Source organism: Castor canadensis, chromosome 17 (assembly GCF_047511655.1).
Source record: "Castor canadensis chromosome 17, mCasCan1.hap1v2, whole genome shotgun sequence".
In the NCBI taxonomy this organism is placed as follows: domain Eukaryota; kingdom Metazoa; phylum Chordata; class Mammalia; order Rodentia; family Castoridae; genus Castor; species Castor canadensis.
In genome coordinates this window covers 43,964,658-43,983,963 of record NC_133402.1, presented here as the reverse complement: position 1 = coordinate 43,983,963, position 19,306 = coordinate 43,964,658, and the positions used below count along the sequence as shown (strand labels likewise).

General features: G+C 55.3%; 2 protein-coding genes across 6 annotated transcripts; one reads left to right on the top strand and one right to left on the bottom strand.

The window, feature by feature from the left end:
- Positions 1-103: 103 nt before the first annotated feature.
- Positions 104-11,416, top strand: Hhatl (hedgehog acyltransferase like). Of its 4 annotated transcripts, none has more exons than XM_020184143.2 (12): positions 104-3,116; positions 4,744-4,862; positions 5,324-5,391; positions 5,821-5,934; positions 6,054-6,248; positions 6,559-6,768; positions 6,995-7,166; positions 7,542-7,686; positions 7,805-7,840; positions 10,257-10,458; positions 10,866-11,007; positions 11,187-11,416. In XM_020184143.2, the coding sequence occupies exons 1-12, from the start codon at positions 2,749-2,751 to the stop codon at positions 11,309-11,311; spliced, it is 1,896 nt and encodes a 631-aa protein (XP_020039732.2). In that variant the 5' UTR covers positions 104-2,748; the 3' UTR covers positions 11,312-11,416. The 4 variants fall into 4 exon arrangements, with proteins under 4 accessions (XP_020039732.2, XP_073916192.1, XP_073916193.1 ...); XM_074060093.1 differs by having other exon boundaries at positions 2,983-4,163; XM_074060091.1 differs by lacking the exon at positions 5,821-5,934.
- Klhl40 (kelch like family member 40) lies at positions 9,346-18,427 on the bottom strand. 2 transcript variants are annotated; one of them, XM_020184146.2, is made up of 6 exons: positions 17,161-18,420; positions 15,851-16,011; positions 15,500-15,607; positions 15,186-15,371; positions 13,155-13,301; positions 9,346-12,389 (listed from the first exon to the last, which is right to left on the bottom strand). In XM_020184146.2, exons 1-6 carry the CDS (start codon positions 18,313-18,315, stop codon positions 12,278-12,280), a joined length of 1,869 nt encoding a protein of 622 aa, XP_020039735.1. In that variant the 5' UTR covers positions 18,316-18,420; the 3' UTR covers positions 9,346-12,277. The 2 variants fall into 2 exon arrangements, with proteins under 2 accessions (XP_020039735.1, XP_073916195.1); XM_074060094.1 differs by lacking the exon at positions 15,186-15,371 and having other exon boundaries at positions 17,161-18,427.
- Between the last annotated feature and the right edge of the window lie 879 nt (positions 18,428-19,306).

The window sequence follows — 19,306 nt, the reverse complement described above, 5'->3', positions numbered from 1 at the left end:
TTGCCACCCTCTCCAAGCCCAGGAGGGCTTGCTTCCTTCTTTCAGGGAGCTCCTGGTCCAGTCAGAAGCACGGGAGGCTATGATGGGGCGGGTGGGAGGGAAAGATGAAGGGATAGCCTTGGCACCACAGCCTCCCCACCCCAGTCCCTGCAGGGTTCCCAGGCCAGGAGGTGTGGTAAAGGGAGCCAGGGATTGGGACCCTGAGGGACCTGATCCAGGTAGGCTGGGTAAGAAGAAGGGCAGCTTGTTCTGTCCAGCTGGTATGCATAAACCTTCCTGGCAGCACTGGACCACTGAGGATGACGTCCCCATCCCTTAGGCAGGTTGACAGCAGGCTGGATGAGAATGAACGGGTGCAAGAGCCCTGGAGAGTCAAGGGGCAAGGGCAAGTAAAAAAGCAGATGGTGGAGTGGCCTCATGTAATGACCCCCTGGCCACGCCAGGGAGGTGCCATGGATCTGGCATTGACCAGGAGACCCAGCTGAGCTGTGGATGTGATTTGGCTGCTGTCCCCATGGGAACCTCTAGGGCATCACAATTGAGGTGGACAAGGCTGCAGGCTGGCTCAGGCTAAGTCAAATGCTCTTTACTGCCATCGGGTCCTCCCCTGGTCCCAGGGACCCCAGGGCATGGTGGCCTCCAGCAGGGGTGCTCCTGTGGGCCCATATCCAGTGTCCAGGACAACATCCACCCACACCCATCCCCAACATGGCCATAGTCACCCTTCAGCACAAGGACATCTCTGCCTGCCTACCCCAACATGGTCTCTCCTGTAGCCCCTGTGCCTTATGTACCCACCAACACTGCATCTGTCACACTCAAACACCACACAGCAAACACAAGGTACACATCCACACGAGAAAAATACACCATACCCCAAAGCATTCACATGCACAACCCACACAGAACACAACCGTGTACATACACACACAGAGGATACTTCCCCGTTTTTACTTTGAGAAGCAACAAATAATAAAAAGTTGAATTGAAAAGGGACTCTGATGCTTGCCCCTTTCCCCACCATACCTTTCCCAGTAGCCTTCATGGCATTTGGGAAGCTGATCCCCGTCCCTGTGCCAGTCTCAGCCCAGTCAGCTTCTTGTCTCTCGCTTCACAGGCTGACCATGGTAAATGCCCCGTCCTACTGCCCCTCACACAGTAGAGTTGGGCAACCCTGAGTCAAGGGGCCTCCCTGATCCCTTGACTCCATTTCTTTTGCCACACCTATAAGCCACCATCACTGCAGGTCCAGCAGTGTGGGGGTCACAGGGAACATGTCACTGTTAGGTGGACCCTGACTCTCTGGGGGCTGTGGTTTCCTAACAGCCTGTCTTTATGAGCAGTGAGTTAGGCCCTTGTCATGGAGTGAGGCACTGGATCCCCCCAAGAACCCAGAGACCAAGCAATAGGGTGTCCACTTTACAGATGAAGGTCTGAGGCCCAGGGTAGGGACTCACCCCAGTGGACTGAAGCACGGGTCTAGGTCAGCTGGCTTGGCCATGAGGCAGATCACCCTGTCATCTCCCTGAGTCCTTTTTTCAAACCAGCACCAGTGGACAACTGGCCAGGCTAGTCTCAACCCCCTAGGGTGGTTGAACTGGGATTCCCTGGATCAAGCAGTCAGTTCCAGAAGCTTGGCGACTGGCTCACCACTCAACCACCTTTGTGCCTCAGCTTTCTCTTCTGCTAGCTGGGGATAATTGTAACAATTTCCCAATGGACTGTGGTGACATTAAAAAGAGTTAATCCACGTGCATCCTAGCTGTTATGATTAATGACTCCTCCCACCCCAAGACTGCTCAGGTGCCCCCACACCACCCCCAAGAAGCCTGGAGTCTGACTCAGGTGCCCTTCCTTCCCTGATTCTGGCCTTCTCTAGCATCTACAATCCCAGCTGCAGCCCTGACCTTCCCTTAAACGGTGCATTAGTCCCTGTCATCAGGGACCAGTGACGGGGCCTCTGGGTCAGCCTCTGTGGAGTGTATGTGTTCAGCTCTCGTGGCTTCTCCCCTGGACCAGAATGTCACATACCTGTATGGTAGGGAACAGCACCATCCTCCCCATCCTCAACTTAGCTTACAACAGGGTCTGGGGGTCAGCAGGGGCTTCAGGAGTGTCCTGTGACTGGTGACAATGACAAAGCCTCTTCCACCCCAAAGATTTTCCCAAGCCCATACATGAACAGGTCCCCACAGACATGGCACAAACACATTCAATTCTCCCAGGCTATGGGGCCTCCTGAGCTCTCAAGGTGCCATCAGGATGACCCCTTCCATTAGGCATTGGCTATCCCTCCCCAGAATCCTGTCTTCCTCCCTCCCCCTCCTCTGCCATGAAAGGATACCAGCCATTCCAAGTGCCACTCAAGCCTTAATAAGTGATCCTGCTAGCGCCCCTCCATTCAGACAACCTCCTGTGAGACAGGCTGGGTGTGGGGGCCCCCTCAATCACATAATGCACACCAGTGCCAACCCCACTAGGCAAGCCAGTCCTCCACTAATGCCTGTCTAGCCTGGACTCTTGGCCTGATGAAAAGGAACAGGGCAAGGGGCTAGATGGGCAGCCCTGGAAAGGTCACAGGTAAAGGTGGAGGCTGGAGTCCACAGAGCTGAGGGGTGTGTGCGTGTGTGTGAATGTGTGAGACTGTGCAGTGGGAGCAGGATATACAAGTCTGGAGAGGCCACCTGGAAGGCTTCCTGGAAGAGGCTAGCAGCAACAGGGAAGCTCAGGTCATCTAGGGGTGAGGGAATGCAAGCTGAAGAGAGGCCCAGGTGTCCTTGTCTGAGACTATGCCTCTGGCCACCCCTTTCTTCCCTGCCCCCCCCCCAATCATCTCTGCGGCTCCCTGTGGCCAGCAGCTCTGCAGCACTCGGCTCAGCTCCACTCTGCTCAGTTCTGCTCCAGGAAGGCTACCTCCTCCCTGGCCTCTTCCTCCTCCCCCTCCTCCTCCTGCTGTCACCACTCACCGATCTAGCCTCCAGGGGGTGGGGACCCCAGGGCTGGACACACCCCATCGTGGCCCTGAGCTCAGCCGGTCGGACAGACGCACAGTTGGACGCAGGACCCCAAAGCCCCGAGGTGGGCAGTGTGCCAGGGTCCCTTGCAGCCTCCTCAAGGTCAGTGCCAGCTGGGGATGCAGCCATACTGGGGCCCTTGAAACTGGGGGTGGGGGGAGCGTCCCATCCCAGGCTTCTCATCCCAGATCACAGGCCCCAAGGTGGGCTTTACTCCAGGTACACCTGAGGCAGGTAGCGTCAGGAGAAGGGGGCACCTTTGAGTTCACAGGCCTGCCCAGATCTGGGGGTCTAACAGGATAGCTCCCAAGCTGGGGGCCAGTTCTTCACTGGGACACTCTGCACCGGCCATGGGGAGCTAAAATTGGAAAGTGGTGAGTGGGAGGCAGCTGACAAAGCTATTTCGCGGGCTCTTCACTGTGCTCCGGTTTCAAGCTCCTGCTCCATTAACCTGATCCCCAGGGCCTCCCTACCCCCACACCACTGATAGGAGGTGTCTCAGCCCTCAGGCCAGTGGTGCAAAAGTCCTGCTGGCAGCTCCCTGACCTGGACAGGGCAGCAATGGCCTTGTCTTATCTGAGATTCTGGAGGGGCTCTCTGGGACTTTAGAGGAGTCTGGCTGTGTACCTGTATTGTGTCCCTGCCCCTTTCTGGCCCATGACTCCTCCATCTGTATAATGGAGAGAACGTCAGCTCTTGGGGCCCAGGAGACCTGGCTGCAGGGTTGATCTGTGATTTGTGGGAGGATCTGGGGTAGGAAGCAAGGCTACACCAGCCACCTCTTGGCCCAAACTCAGCCCAAGAGGATACCTAGATGTGGTGCTCTCTTTAATTTAGGTCCCAGGTGTGCAACAAAGGAAAGCTTAGGAAGATATGAGGCTAGGCTGAAGCAGAGTGGGAGGGGCATAAGTGTTAGCTGAGGCCTCTCAGATTCCAGAGGACAAGCTGGGCCCTGGCTGGAGGGAGTGGCTAGATTCACCCTGGGCCTGACACCGGTCAGCACCTTGGACAGCAGCCAGCACCCTCCCAGTGCCCGCCTGGCCCTACACCCACTTGTCCAGGGCACCTCTTCAAATAGCACAGCCTCCAGCAAGCAACCGGGACCTGAGTACACAGAGCCTGGAGAGTGGGGACAATGTGTGGACACAGGCAGGGACCAGAGATGAGGCTGGCTAGAGCTCAGGGACTTGGTTGGGGGGAATGGGACCAGGATGAGATTGGAAGCTGGGTGAGGGAGAGATGGAGGCTGGGTGCTAGTAGGACTCCCAAAGATATCCTAGGACTTCAGGAAAGGAAAGGCAGCTCAGGGAGAGGGACAGTAAAGGAATCTCAGGGTGGGAGGAGCTGTGTCAGGAGCCAAAGGAGGCTCACTGAAGTGTGGGTGAACCCTGAGGGATAGAAACCTGATTGAGGTGCTAGAGGTAGGGTTTCTCCACATGAAAGTGCATGGGGGCCTTGGCAGGAGCAGTTTTGGTAGAGGGTGGGCACCAGCCCAGCTGAAAGGTATGAAGGAGTAAACAAAGGTGAGGAAGGTGGGCTGCTGTAGACTAGATTTCAAGAGCTTCCAGTGGGAAGGGCAGGAACTAGAGCAACAGTTGGGAGGGGAGCAATGGGGGGGACACAAGGTCCCTTGGTATGGGTGGAAAAGAGTGGGGCCCTGCTACACCAGTGCAGGTCCATGAGGTGGGGCTAGACAGCATGGTGCCCTCACCTGACCTGTCTCCCCCAGTCCCGTCCAGGCTATGGGCATCAAGACAGCATTGCCCGCGGCTGAGCTGGGCTTCTACTCCCTGGTGCTGAGTGGGGCCTTGGCCTATGCTGGCCGGGGCCTCCTTGAGGCATCACAAGGTAATGGTTGGGCCCTGGGGTAGGGGGAGGGTATGCTGCTTCTTCTCCTGGGAGACTCAGAGTTCCAAAGAGCAGGACCAGAAACTTACAGGATTCAGACCCAGAGTATTCCAAGGCCATGGGGATTGGACACAGTCCAGGGGACAAAGATGACCAGGGACTCTGTCAGAGACACACATGTGCACGTGCACACATGCACACATGCATGCACGCACACACACACACACGCACACACACACACACACACACACACACACACATACTCACTCAAGGATTGTGACCTGGGCCCAGACACATGGCGAGACTCAGAAAGAAGCAGATGCAAAATGTGACCCACTTTCCCTTGGCCTCTGCCCCAATGCAGACTCCTGTCCTTAACAGACTCATTCCCTCACCCCAGGACAGTGCGGGCAGGGGAGGGCTGGGAAAGGCTCCTCCCTGAAGCCATGCTCTGTTCTCAGATGGGGCCCACAGGAAGGCCTTCCGGGAATCTGTGCGACCTGGCTGGGAGTACATTGGCCGGAAGATGGTAGGTCTCCTCACCCTCTGGGGTCCCTGCCCAAGGTCCATCCTTCCTTACTCTCCACTATTCTAAATCCTCTCACAACTCTAGCTTGAGCTTCAACACCTTGATCTTCTCCCCAAGCCTTGCACATTTAGGAAATGGGTCCTCTAAGACAAAGTGTGCTTCGAGCAGGGACTTCCAGAACCACCTTTCCAGGAATAAGTAATAATGGCGTAATGTCAGGAAATGTGCTAAAGTAGAGCCAGGGAGCCTTGAGGGGCAGAGCCCTACACAAGGAGCCATCATGCCTTTCTCCTATGCGCCTGTGCACTTCCTCCAGAGGGGCTCTTGCCCAATGCATCATGACAAGAACATGGGGGCTGGGAAGGTGCTGGGGCTCTGGCCAGTACTGCTCCCCATACCTTAACTTCCTCCTGCCCCGGGCTGCCCCAGGATGTAGCTGACTTCGAGTGGGTGATGTGGTTCACCTCCTTCCGCAACATCATCATCTTCGCCCTCTCTGGACACGTGCTGTTTGCTAAACTCTGCACAATGGTTGCGCCCCAGGTGAGCTGAACCTGGGCTATGCGGCGTCCTCCTTAGCCACAAAAGTTTTGAAAAATCCATTGTGGAATCTCACCCCTGGTTACAGAGACAGGTGAACCAGGCCTTCTCCCCTTCCACAGCTCCGCTCCTGGATGTATGCTGTGTATGGAGTCCTGGCTGTGGTGGGCACAATGGGCCCTTGGTATCTGCTGCTGCTGCTCGGCCACTGTGTGGGCCTCTATGTGGCCTCACTCTTGGGCCAGCCCTGGCTCTGCCTTGGCTTTGGTCTAGCCAGCCTGGCTTCCTTCAAGATGGACCCCCTAATCTCTTGGCAGGTGTGCACTAGGGTGGTGAAGGGATGTGGAGGACCCCTAACCTCTTACTTCCTCCAAAGCCCTTGCCTCTCACATACTCCCTTCCCCCTGTTTTCAAGCTTGTGGGTATGCCCTGCCCACAAGGTGGCCACCTGCACCACAGCAGGTGCAATGCACCCCATCTCCCGCTCCATCACCTTGCTGAGATAGAGCAATGGCCAATGTTACCTGGATCTGGAGGAGGGGAAGACACAGGGCCCAATGGGAAGCTGGAAGGGGGGCTTTTTTTCCCAGTGCCTCAAGAGCTAGTAACCTGTTCTTTCCCTTCCAGAGTGGGTTTGTAACAGGCACTTTTGATCTTCAAGACGTGCTGTTTCATGGGGGCAGTGGCTTCACAGTGCTGCGCTGCACCAGCTTTGCGCTGGAATGCTGTGCCCACCCAGACCGCCGCTACTCCCTAGCTGATCTTCTCAAGTACAACTTCTACCTGCCCTTCTTCTTCTTTGGGCCCATCATGACCTTTGATCGTTTCCATGCTCAGGTGAGGGGACGCCCTAGGGCATGCCAGCACAGGGCTGGGTCTGCCTTTGCAAACAAGGGCTCCCCTCTCAGACAGAGCTTCCCAGGTGGGCTGTATCCCATCCTCAGGCCAGACTCCTGGATGAAGCCATGTCTCCTTCGCCCCAGGCAGTTGGTGACTCCCCACTCAGACAGGGCTCCTCCCACAGGCACTTCGCATCCCCCAGACACTTGGCATGCCCCTCCAGGTGAGCCAGGTGGAACCAGTGAGGCCGGAAGGCGAGCTGTGGCACATCAGGGCCCAGGCGGGCCTCAGCGTGGTGACCGTAATGGCTGTGGACATCTTCTTCCACTTCTTCTACATCCTCACCATCCCCAGTGACCTCAAGTTTGCCAGCCGCCTCCCAGACAGCGCCCTTGGTGGGTCTCCATGACAGAGATGGGGGTAGGGCTGCCACTCCAAGAAGAACTCTCTGCACTCCAGGGTACACAGCACCTTAAGGGTGTGGGAGTAGGGACTTATTCTTTGGGACTTAGCATTAGCAGTGTCCCAAACAGCCTGCCCAACTTCACCAGGGCTGTTGGCAACTGGGTGAGCAAGGCTGGTGCCTCCTCCAAGCAGGGACAGGGTGGAGTCATCAAAGGGAGGAGGCAGAAGCAACCTCCCCCACACCCACACCTCCACTCTCAGTGTCCTGGTGAAGGTCAGGGCTCAGCCCCTTCACTGGGATTTGTGTATCCATATGGGGAAGCCAATGCAATGAACCCCAGACAGTGACATCATCCTGTCACCAGCTGGCCTAGCCTATTCAAACCTGGTGTACGACTGGGTGAAGGCAGCTGTCCTCTTTGGCGTCGTCAACACGGTAGCGCGCTTGGACCACCTGGACCCGCCTCAGCCTCCCAAGTGCATCACTGCGCTCTATGTCTTCGGGGAAACGTGAGTGCAGGCAGAGTGGAGGGTGCCCCTGGGATCCCCACTTTCCCTTAGCCTCCTCCCCCATGCCCTGGAGGCTCTGCATCTGGTGGATTCACACCCATTTGCTCTGCCCCCACAGGCACTTCGATAGAGGTATCAACGACTGGCTTTGCAAGTGAGTGAAGGTTTGTAGGGTGGAAAATGGCCCCAGCAATCCTGCCAGGCGTCTGAGCAGGGCAGTGCAGAGACTGGTCCACAATAGAACTGATCTCTGGACCAGAGGAAGCAAGGGGGCAGTGAGGAGGTCACAGGAGAGGTCTAGGTTTGGATTTGGGTGAGGGCCCTGGAGGTGGAGGGAAGTGGGGGGAGCAGAGACATAGCCGGTAGCCTGAAAGGGACCTGGTATAAAGTGGAGGTATCCAAGAGAGAGAAATGACTCCCAGATTCCTGTCTACAGCCTGGTAGGACTGAGGGGTGGTTTCCAGAGAGATGACTGGTTTAAAAAATCCTCATGGAGATTCAGGGTCTGAGGGTCTGGGGTTCAAAGAAGTCTAGAGGACTGAGGTAGGGGTCTCATCTGGATTAGGCCTTGGAGTGCATCAGTCCTAAGGACAGAGAGTAGAGTAAGAAAAGAGAGGGAGACAGCAGAGTCTGGGCCTCAAAGGACTCTGGTTGGGGGTAAGGAAGAGTCAGTAGAAGGGACTGAAAGAGTGACAGAGAAGTAGAACCACGGCCAGGTGATTCCAGACCAGAAGCCAGAAAACCATCCTGACATGGAGGGAACATCTGGATTGGTGCTGCTGAGGGTTGTGGAACCTGGAGGCTGAGGATTAGTGTTGGTGACATGGAGAAGCAGGGACAGTGAAAGAAACTGAGGATCTGTGGGGGTGGGGTGGATCTCTCCTTGGTACTGAAGGGGAAGGCAGAGGAGCAGCTGGAGGGAGAAAAGAAATGTTTTACAGATGGACAGTAATGGGCATGCCTGGTGCAGAGGGAATAACTCAGCAGAGAAGGAGCTGGGGATGCAGGATGGAGAGTGACTGATCGGTGCGAGGACCTGGAAGAGGGAAGAGGTGATGGGAAGCACTCCAAGCAAGGCCTACCTTCAGGAAGAAGAGGCAGGAGAGAAGGCAGTGCAGACATATGGGCAGTAGGCTAGAGTAGAAGGGTGAGATTCCACCTGAAGTAGAAGACAAGGTTGCCAGATGAGGGACACAGGGTGGGGGCACTAAGGGAGGCAGAACACATTCCTACATGCAGAAGGGACACTGCAGAGCATGGGAGAAGAAGCTGCCTAGAGAGATCTATCATGGAGAGCCCAAGTGGAGCAGGAGGCAGTGTGTTTTAGACTCCAGTATGAAAGATGTGGCTTTCCCATCAGTGCTTAACTGCTGGGGTGCAGAGGAGGGGGAAACAGGTGACTGGGCTCTCCCATATGGGTAGAAGTGATAAATAAGGGGTTTTAGATTATTGCTAATGATGAGCCATTGTCTATAAGCCTGTTGGGGAGGATGGTAAAGATGGGAGGGTCACAAGAGCAAATGGATTGAAGAACTAAAGTTGGGGTGGAAAGTCAAGTGGCGACAAAGTTGGGATGTGGCCATGGGAATAGGTGACTGAGATGAGGTGGAGAGGAAACCTCTGGAAATGAGGCGGTCAAGGAATAGAGATGCTAGTTACTCAATTGGTCTTCCATCAAATTTATTTAACAAATATTTATTGAGTACTTACTATGTGCCAAGCAGTTCTAGGCACTGGGGATACAGCAATGAACGTGGCAAAACTCCTAAACTCATGAAGCTTACAGTATGATGGGGAGAAACAGGCCATACATAGATAAACAAACATAACTAAGATCATTTTAGACAGTGGTGAGTGTTAGAAAGAAAGTAAAACAGTGTTAATGGGGTAGAAGTTGGCCACAGGGCTTCTTTAGTGGGGAGTCGAAGCAAGCTCCTCTGAGATGATATTTGAACTGAGACTTGAGTGATAAGAAGATCTGGGGGAAAGAATTCCAGGTAGAGGGGAAGACCATTAAGAGGTTCTTGCTATGAGATGATCACCAGGACTAGGGCAGTGGTGGTGGAGGGGCTAAGCAGTGGTCAGGAGTGAGTGGAACCAACGGAATTTGCAGCTTGGATGTGGGTGATGATGAAATCAAGAATCCAAGATGGTCCCAAAGCCTACAGCCAGAGCCACTCATGGACTGATGCCACTGACTGAGATGAGGTTGGAGCTGATTTGGGCAGGGATGGGGGAATCAGTCATTCAAGTAGCAGTTGGATATGTGAATTGGGATAAAGAGTGTGCTAAAGATACAAATTTGGGGGTCATCTGCATAGGGACAGTATTCAAAGTGTTGAATCTGGATGAGAGAGTTAGGGAGTCAATGAACACAGCTAGAGAAGATACGAATCCCAGGCTGAGGCCTCTATAATCTGAAGTTAGGTAGAAGAGGAACAGGCACCTAAAGTCCGGAATGTTGAATGCCCCAGGTTGACGACATTGAGGAAGGCTGCTCTTGTTGTTTGGTCTCTGCCTGTCTCATACCTGCCCTCCTCCCCCATCCCTTTCTCCTATATTCCCTGCAGATATGTATATAACCACATTGGTGGGGATCACTCTGCTGTGATCCCAGAGCTGGCAGCCTCAGTTGCCACATTTGCCATTACCACTCTGTGGCTTGGACCTTGCAACATTGTCTACCTGTGGTCACTCCTTAACTGCTTTGGCCTCAACTTTGAGCTCTGGGTACAGAAACTGGCAGAGCGTGAGCCTCTCGCACAAATTGAGGTGAGCAAAGTCTGGGGATGAGATGGGCTGGGATTGATTTTGTCACAGGAGGAGGTGGCACTGCTGCTTTCTGGAGTTGTTCAGCCACACCTGGTCCCCAGTCTTGAGCTTTCTCATCACTCCCTTCTTGTTTTTCATGACAATGGCTCACGCAGTGGGAATCTGTCCTTCCCTATCTTCTGTAGGTCAGGCCCACCACACTCTGACCTGGCTATGTTAGTCAGATCTTATCCCATCACTGGGCCTCAACTTCTCCATGTTTAACAAGGAGGGAAAGTTGGCCTGGGATTCCCAGAGACACAGGCATGTCTCCAGAGCCACTGCCCTTAGGCCAGGCCACTGACTAACCATGTTCTCTTTCCTCTGGGCCTCTTCCCTTGCTGCCAACACTTTCCTGTACCAAGCAGGCCCGTCTGTCGGAGCAGATGACTCGGAGAGTCAGGGCCCTCTTTGGAGCCATAAACTTCTGGGCCATCATCATGTACAACCTTGTGAGCCTGAACAGCCTTGAGTTTACAGAGCTGGTTGCCCAACGCCTGCTACTTACAGGTAAGGGACAGCGGTGTGGGAATGCAGAATGTGCCAGGCATCAACCTCAAGGGCCGTGACCTTCTGAAATGTCCATCCCCCACCCCAACACCTGACAGACTTAATAGGGTGAGCCATCCTTGGGGGAGAGGGATGGGAAGAAGAGTTTCTCCAGGCATCAGTGGCTCCTTCCCCAACAGGGTTCCCCCAGACCACGTTGGCCATCCTGTTTGTCACCTACTGTGGTGTCCAGCTGGTGAAGGAACGTGAGCGAACCCTCGCACTAGAGAAGGAACAGAGGCAGGACAAAGAGAAGCCAGAGTAGGTGGGAGGGGGCAGAGGGAAGGGCTCTGCTCAGCTATTTCTGGGCCCCAGGCCCAGGCTCGGCCAGATGAGGCCTGACCGATAGAATAAAAGACTTTTCTACACAGCCTGGCTGTTCCCTTACCCTCTCCCCAGCAATCTCCTGGTTGCTTGTCTATGCTGGGTGAGGAGCTGGAGGTAACTAGGTCTTGGGGAAGAAGTCATACAAAAGTGTGGGGGAGTCAGCACGTGAGGACAGAGACCACCCACCTTGACAACCCAACAATGGACTACTGAAGCCCCCAATCTTCAAGCCACCTGGGTACTGGCTCTTGGAGCACCTCCAAGTGGTTTGCTTGCAAGCCACTTTATTCTTCTTTTTCTTCTTCTTTTTTTTTTTTTTTTAATGGAACTGGGGTTAGAACCTGCAAAGCAGGCACTCTACCACTTGAGCCACACTTCCAGTCCATTTTGTTCTGGTTATTTTGGAGATGAGGGTCTCTCAAACTATTTGACAGGGCCGGCCTTAAACTGTGATCCACCTGATCTCAGCCTCCCAAGTAGCTAAGATTTCAGGTGTAAGCCACCAGTACCCAGCCACTTTATTCTTAAAGAAGGAAACATCTACGCGGCAAGATACACTTAATGGTAACATTCCCATTGACGGGCCAGGGGCCAGTGCATAGGGAACTTTACTGGCTCCCACAGCCAGTTTAGGGCAGGGCCAGGACGCAGCCTGGGATTCCTCCCTGTGGTTCTGGATTAGGAGCCAAGAGGACCCAGGCGAGACTCAGTGAATTCCTTGTCCCTGCCTGAAAGACCAAGACTGGGCAATAAAATCCCTTCCCCAGCTAAAGCAGATGCTCAGATATCATAATGGGGTCCAGGTGGGCGCTTGCCTCTCCCAGCCTTATCCCTGGAGACCCCCAAGGCCAGGCCTATGGGAGCCATGGGATAGGCAGGGTGCTCAGTTAGGTCCCGGAGCCGGTCACATCTTAGTCAGGCGCAGCACATTGAGCCTCACGGGTAGAAAAGTGGCGCCAGCAGCATAGGCAATCTCTCGTAAGACGCCCTCCCACTTCTTCTCCTCCTCATTATACCTGGGGTAAGGAGAGAGTGGGGAGAAGGATGGGGAACTTGGTCAGCTGAGTCCAGAGTGGGACCCAGACAGAAGCACTGGCCAGGGGCTCACCTCCAGGAAGTGCCCCCAGTCCCGCATCTAGATAGATTTGTCACTGGAAAATTCCTAGGCTGTTGGGAAGGAATCCCTATAAGAGCCACCCCCAAGAAAACCCACCCCACACTCCAAGAAGAGCCACCCTCTCCAAGAAAGGCTACCTGTCAAGGGTCCCACATTCCTCAAAGTCCACCTCACTCTGGGAAGATCTTCACCTATCACAAGCACACACCAATTCCTTCCTCCTGAGTTTCCACACTAAACATCCAAGAAGTTCCTCCATACCCCACTCTACTAGCGGCCTAGCTCTTTGGAGTTTGTCTGCTGTAGTGGGGATGACTGAGTTCAGAAGATGTCCAAGTGGCCAAAACATCTTTCCCATCCCATAAAGGACCAGCCATAGAAAGCAGCGTCTCAGATGCTGGGGTCCAGCTCCTTCCCAGTCCTGGTCTCATTGTCCCTCCAGACCAAGCCCCAGAAGACAGGAGTGGGAAAGGTCTGGCTGCTACCTGGGCCCCTATTTCCATGGGTCTGTGCCCTAGGCCTGGGTCAGCTGCCATCTGTGACACTGTTGATATTCCAGCTTTGTCCCCAGATGAGCTTCCCAGGGGCCTCAGTGCCTAGCCATAGCACAGTGGGGCATCAGTCTTGGTCAGGATTCTTTCTGACTTCCTCAGGGCTGGCTTACCTCCAGATGTCATTGAGCTCTGTGGGGACCAGCTCTCCAGACTCAGTCTCTAGGGTGGCAAAGCCACCGATGGCATAGATGGTGCCCACCAGGCTGACCAGGCTGAGTGAGCTGCGCTCCTGTGGGAAGGCCTCAAAGGGGGACCACCTGGGGGGGGATGGAGAAGAGGTGCATCACTTGGTGGGCTTCAGACCGTCCCTGCCATTGCAGTGTCCACAGCTTCAGATGCATCCCTTTGAAATCTGAACCAGGTTCAGATTTCAGGTTCTTATGTTCCCGGGGTCAACTCCTGTTTTCCAGGGCTTCCTTTTGTTTACTGACCCTTTTGGGTGCCTGCCTGGGGCTCCTGCCTGGGGTCTCTGAGCCTCCCAACCCTGTTCCTCTCCCCTTTTCCTCTGGCCTTCACACCCTTCCTCATTCCCTTGCCCTTCCCCTCTCCTTCTTTTTCCCTGAGTTATCCCATCCAATCTGCACAATGGAGTCCATCATGGGTCCCCCCGTTCCTCCTTCTCTCCTGCACTCTGTCAGCACTGTCATCTGTCCCTTGGGTGAACATTTAAGCCCCTGTTCCCTTGCACTCCTACATCATCCCTTTTCCCCCTCACAGTTTAATTGCTGTCAAGGTGTCTCCACTCCCCTGGCTCCTGCGACTGGGCCTTTCTCCCATTGTCCTAAACTGCTCTCATGAGGTTCCCATCCATCCTGGCAGGGCTTTGAAACCCAGGGCTTGCAGCTGGTGCCACTGCTAGTGTGACTTTCCTCATCTCTGCTTCTCCAGCCTTCCATCTCAGACTCCCTCTGGGTTAAGGCATCTCACCCACCATCTCTCAGGACGTAGAGCTCAGCCCCTGCTACTCACATCCTGTCTCCTGAAGGAACTTGTCCTCTGTGTACCTTGACAACAGGATAGCTCCCTCCACCTCAGCCCTCCCTTTGCCCTGGTGAGAGCCTCCTGGAACCCTGGGCATCTCAAACCACATATCCTAACTGGACTCTCATTTTGCTCTCTGACCACAATGGCTTTCAACAACAGGCCTCCTACTCTCACTCAAAAGCATCCACTTCTCCCTCTCTCTCCCAACCTTCAGTCTGTCCTTAAGCCCTGTTTCTTCTGTCTCCTAAACTCTTGCTACCAACATCATCAGCATTCCTTGGGCATTTGTTAGAAACACACTCTCAGGCTTTCTGCATACGTGACAGTCAGAACGTGCATTTGAACATGACCCTCGGAAGATTCCTGTGCATGTTACAGTGTAAGAAATCCTGGCCTAAGTATTTCTCCAAGGCCTCACCTCTGGCCCCTCCCCACTGCACCCCCAGCTCCAAGTCTCCATCACCTCTCCCCAAAGCTGCACTCCTGACCCCCTGCCTCCTAGAAAGTCCCTAATCTGCTTTCTGTGCACCAGCTGGCATCAGGTACTTTAGTAAAACACAGATGGGAGCTTAAAACCCTCCAGAAGCATTTCATTGCCCTCAGGGTAAAGTCCCTCAGCCCTTCCAGGCACCTCTCCAGCCCCAGCACAGGCTATCCCACCTCCCCCATCCATCCACCACTCTCCATCTAGCCTTCCCTCCAGGGAGCCCTGCCTTCTTTCTCCTGTCTTGGCACCAACTTTCCTTGGCTTGGGGCGTGCTTCTTGCACCCACCCGCACCTCATTTGCTGAGTCTGGCTGGTCAGTCAGCTTGAGTTTTCTCTTTCCTGATGACCCAGACTGGGCAGCTCCCATCTCTTCACCCCTATATCTCCAGCACCAAGCCATTGCCTGGCAGTGGTCCCTGAATGAAGGATTTGGCATCCTTGGCTGCCACCTGGCAGGGGTGGCAGCCTCTCCTGAATAACCCTTGCCCCACCTTGTGGGGAAGCCCCCAGTCCACCTCACTGCTCATTAGAGGAGAGGGACTACTTTTGTGTGGATGTCCAAAATCAACAGCAGAGACAGGCCTATGACTCTTGCCAGGGCAGACAACAGAGAGGACTGGCATCTGCCGGATGCCACACAATTGTGGCAGGAGATGGGCAAGCCACCTACTTGTTGTCTGTGATGCTGTATACCTCCGCTGAGCTGGTCAGTCCTGTGTCGGTGACCCCCGCTGCCACAAAAATACTGCCGTCATGGACAGTGGCCCCAAAGAGTGAGCGGGCGGTCTGCATGGGTGCCAGCTCCTTCCACTCGAACTTCTTGGGATCATAGACGCACATTTTGTTCAGGCACTTCCTGGGGGACGGAGGGAGGCTGGATCGGAGCCGGGACAAAGCTCGACTGCCTGGGGTGGGGGTGGGGGGGTTGGCTTCTGTTTGAACCTGTATCCAGCTGTTGCGGGCGCATTCCAACTGGAGCCTCACCTGTCGCTGCCTTTGCCGCCAATGACGTAGACAAGGTCCATGTAGGAGAGCACCGCGTGTCCGTACACGGCGTATGGGAGCGGGTCCGATTCGCCCCATTTGAACGACCTGGAGGGACAGGAGGGGACCGACGTCCGGCTCAGGTGTGCTCCCAGTCGGGCCCTCTGCATTCATCCTCCCATCCAGCACATACTCGGGGCGCACCCAATACATACCTGGAACTCCTCTGCGCCCCAGCCCTGGGTTTTACCTCCCCTGGCCTCAATCCCCCACACCCCACGCCCCCACCGTCGGCGACCTGTGCCTCTCAGATCCCGCAGCCATACTGCCCCGCCCCCAGTCCGCGCTCACAGCCGGTCGTAGCACATGACCGAGTCCAGGCTGCTCTCGCCGTCCTTTAGCTCTCGGCCGCCGACCACGTAGATGGAGTTGAGAGCCTCTCCCAGGCCAAAGAGGCACCGCGGCGAGGGCAGCGGCGGCATCCCCAGCCACTCCGAGTCCAGGTGGTCAAACTGTGGGCCGAGGGTCCGGTCAGCTACCTCCCCGCCCCTGCGTGCCCCCAGCCCCAGCCCAGCAGAATCCGGCCACCCCAGCCATAGAAGAGCCCGATCTCCAGAGAGAGCCAACGCAGCCTGCCTGGGGTCCTCTGAGACAGTGCCCTTCCTGGCATCGTAGGGCAGAGAGCAAGCTGGGACAGCACCAGGGGGAACTGAGAAGGGTGCTCTGAGAGGGAGTCCGGCTGCAGTCTTGGCCCTTCTCCAGTGCCACTGCCCCACCGAGGCTCACTGCTTGCCAGCCCATTCCACTGCACTGGAAACTTCCAAGTATAGCCACCACCACTTAAAATACAGTCCTCCATCCTGTCCTCGTCCATAGCTTTACCATACACATGCTAGTGGCTCATCTTTTTGGAAAGTTTTCTGCTAGCTGAATCTTGTGCTGATGAGCACTTCGTAAGTATCAGTTAACCTTCAAACAACCTTATCAAGCAGAAAGAATAATAATCCACTTACAAACAGAAGCCCAGTGAGAATAATCTATGTGCCCACACTGCTGGCCTGGCTGGTGTGGCTGCCCCAACCCTCATCCTTAGTCCAAGTGAAAGGACTGCGAACTTAACTTTAGCACCAAGCTGTCTCCACACCCTCACTGGTCAGACTCCCCCATATACACTCACCAGGCTCCTTCCTGTCTCCGTCCCTTGCTCAGGAGTCCATGCTTGGGAACAATGCTGCTCTCCCCTTCACATCTCCAAATCCCACCCAACCGGCAAGGCTCAAACCTACATGGCCAGTTTCCAGGAAATTCCCTCTGCCCTGTGAGATCACAGTCACACCCCCAGCTTGGACTGGGCACTCCACTCTCCGGGTCCTTCCCCTGAGCCTCAGTTTCCTCATCAATATGAGAGGAGTAAGTAGGGTGGTCTCTGTCTGGGACATTCTATTTCAGTCCTGGCCTTAATACAAAGGCCCTGCCTAGGATTCCTAGGCTGACCTTGCTCCTCTTTCTCACTGTGCCTGACCCCAGTCCCACCCAGTGCAGAACCAGGGCCTCCAGCATGCTCCAACCTAGGGCTCACATCCCTAGGTTTGGCTGCAACACCAAAGTCATGCAGCTCAGAACCCAGCACCAAGCTGTTCCCTCCCAAGACAGCCAGGCACCTGCAGAAAGTAAGCACTCATGGGGTCCTCTTTGTTGTCCTCGTTGTAGAAAAGACCCCCAGCCACGAAGACCTGGTTCTCCTTGGTAACCAGGCTGACGTGGTTCTTGGGAATCTGGGTGGAGAGGGAGGCGCAGTAGCACTCGTTGACGGCTGGATCATAGGCTACAGCGCCCTCCTCGCTGATCATGAAGATAAGGTCCTGCAGGAACATGCCAAAACGGAGGGTGTCATTGAGGATCCCAGGGAGGATACGCTCATCCTCCTCATCCTCCTCTGCTGTAGCTTTGGCTGTGCCCTTATCAGTCTCCTTGGCTCCAGCTGCCTCCTTTCCCTTCTTCTTCTTCTTGCGCAGCGTGGTGAGACGGCCCTCGTGCGCATCTTTCACCATCTGCACCTTGCGCAGCAACTCGGGCTGGGCACGCACGAGCGGGTGGCGCTCCACGCGGCTCTCCAGGAAGGCGCGTGGCAGCAGGCGACAGCGCACACTCTCGAAGACCGTGGGCAGTGCGCGCTGGCGCTCTGCCTGAGCCTCAGCGTCGCCACTGCCTGCCCACCGCATCACCGCCTCGAACACCGCTTCCTCCTTCTCCACGTTGAGGCCATCACTGGAGATGATGGCGATGAGCTCGTCCGCTGAGAGCCCGAGGAAGTCGGCGTCGCGGGCCACCAGCGTGAAGCGCGCGCAGATGAAGTCGCGGGCAGCCACTGCCAAGCGCGCACAGTCGAGCAGAAGGCCGAGGCGGAAGATGGCCAAGCAGTTGGCGAGGCACAGGCGCTTCTGCAGGAAGGACACGCAGATGGTGAAGATCGACGGGATCTGGAAGCGATGCGCCGCGGCAAACAAATCCTGCACGCTCGCCTCGTCCAGCGCGATCTCCGAGGTGTACAGGTAGTGTAGCACCTGGGCCACCACGTCTGCGGACACCTCCTCCAAGCGCAGCTCTCCCGCACTCTCTGGCTCAGCTAGAAAGCGCGCCCGGAAGTAGGGGCTACAGGCGGCCAGCACCAGCCGATGGCATGGGAACTCGCGCTCGCCGGCCCGCACCACACAGTCCAGGAACTTGCCATGGTCCAGCATGTCCTTGAGTCCATCCTGCAGGAGCGTCTGCTGGTACAGCCGCTGCTCCTCGGCCTGCTCCAAGCCCAGCGTCATGGTGGGTGCCTTAGGGTGCAGCGACCGTGCCAAGGGCTCCTCTCTGCACCTCTGCTTTCCTGCTAGGCCACACTTAGACTGCGCAGCTGTCTGCACAGGGCTATCTATAGAGGTTGTCCCAGCCCTGTAAGATGAGCCTCTTGGCCTCCTGCATATGACGCACAGGGGACAGCTGGGTAGAGGCCCCTTCCTGGAGCAGCCTTGACTCAGCCCTGGGGGATCATGGGGCAAACACGGGTTCTCTGGGCTCTTCCAGAAAGATGAATGTTCCCTTGCCTCATTTCCAAATGGAGCCTAGTGAGGTCTTACTTCTGGATCCGTTGGTGGGGAGATCTCCCTGTGGGAGAGAGTGACCCAGGTGAGCTGACTCTCAATCCAGGGAGGGGGAGCTTTGGAGCCCTTTCCAGGAGTTCCATTCCTTCTTGCTTCTGGGCCTCTATACCCTGGTGCCCTCCACCTCCCTCTCTGGCATATATCTCACTCCAGCCTCCCCTGGACACAGTGAGTTTAGGTCTCCTGCTCCATGAACTTGGGAATGGCACTCACTCTTAAGGGACCTTTTTGCTCCACCTTCAAAATGAGAAGAGCTTTTCTTGTTTCTGCCCCAGCTCTGGGACCCTCCTTCTTGCAAGAAAGCCTTTAGGTAAATAAGGTCACCACTTTCCTGTGGGGCTTGGTGCAGGTCAGGTGGGTAGTGAGCCTCAGAGCCCCTCTCACCCAAAGAGATGAATAGTTAGACTCCAAGAGCTTCACTCAGCTCTGCTAAGGTTCAGAAGCACTGGGTTACTTGGGAGGACTCAGTTTAAGGGTTCTAATATTCTAAGGTGTCCAGAGTGCTTGCAAGTTAATTCCCTAGAAATCTACTATTCTAGGTGTTTGGACCTTCAGGGTTTTAACATTCTATGGGAGTAACCTTCTGAATTCTAATGTCCAAATGTGACATTCTTAATACTCCAGCACTTTGGCTGTCTGTGCTCATTGCCCTTCATCC

Excerpts from the sequence above, each read along its gene's own strand:
- Hhatl (XM_020184143.2), top strand. The coding sequence starts at position 2,749 with ATGCAAGCTGAAGAGAGGCCCAGGTGTCCTTGTCTGAGACTATGCCTC. Across the intron at positions 7,687-7,804 it reads CTCTATGTCTTCGGGGAAAC|GCACTTCGATAGAGGTATCA; the intron begins GTGAGTGCAGGC and ends CTGCCCCCACAG. Across the intron at positions 10,459-10,865 it reads AGCCTCTCGCACAAATTGAG|GCCCGTCTGTCGGAGCAGAT; the intron begins GTGAGCAAAGTC and ends TGTACCAAGCAG.
- Klhl40 (XM_020184146.2), bottom strand. The coding sequence starts at position 18,315 with ATGACGCTGGGCTTGGAGCAGGCCGAGGAGCAGCGGCTGTACCAGCAG. Across the intron at positions 16,012-17,160 it reads TGAGTGCTTACTTTCTGCAG|TTTGACCACCTGGACTCGGA; the intron begins GTGCCTGGCTGT and ends CTCGGCCCACAG. Across the intron at positions 15,608-15,850 it reads GTCATGTGCTACGACCGGCT|GTCGTTCAAATGGGGCGAAT; the intron begins GTGAGCGCGGAC and ends CTGTCCCTCCAG.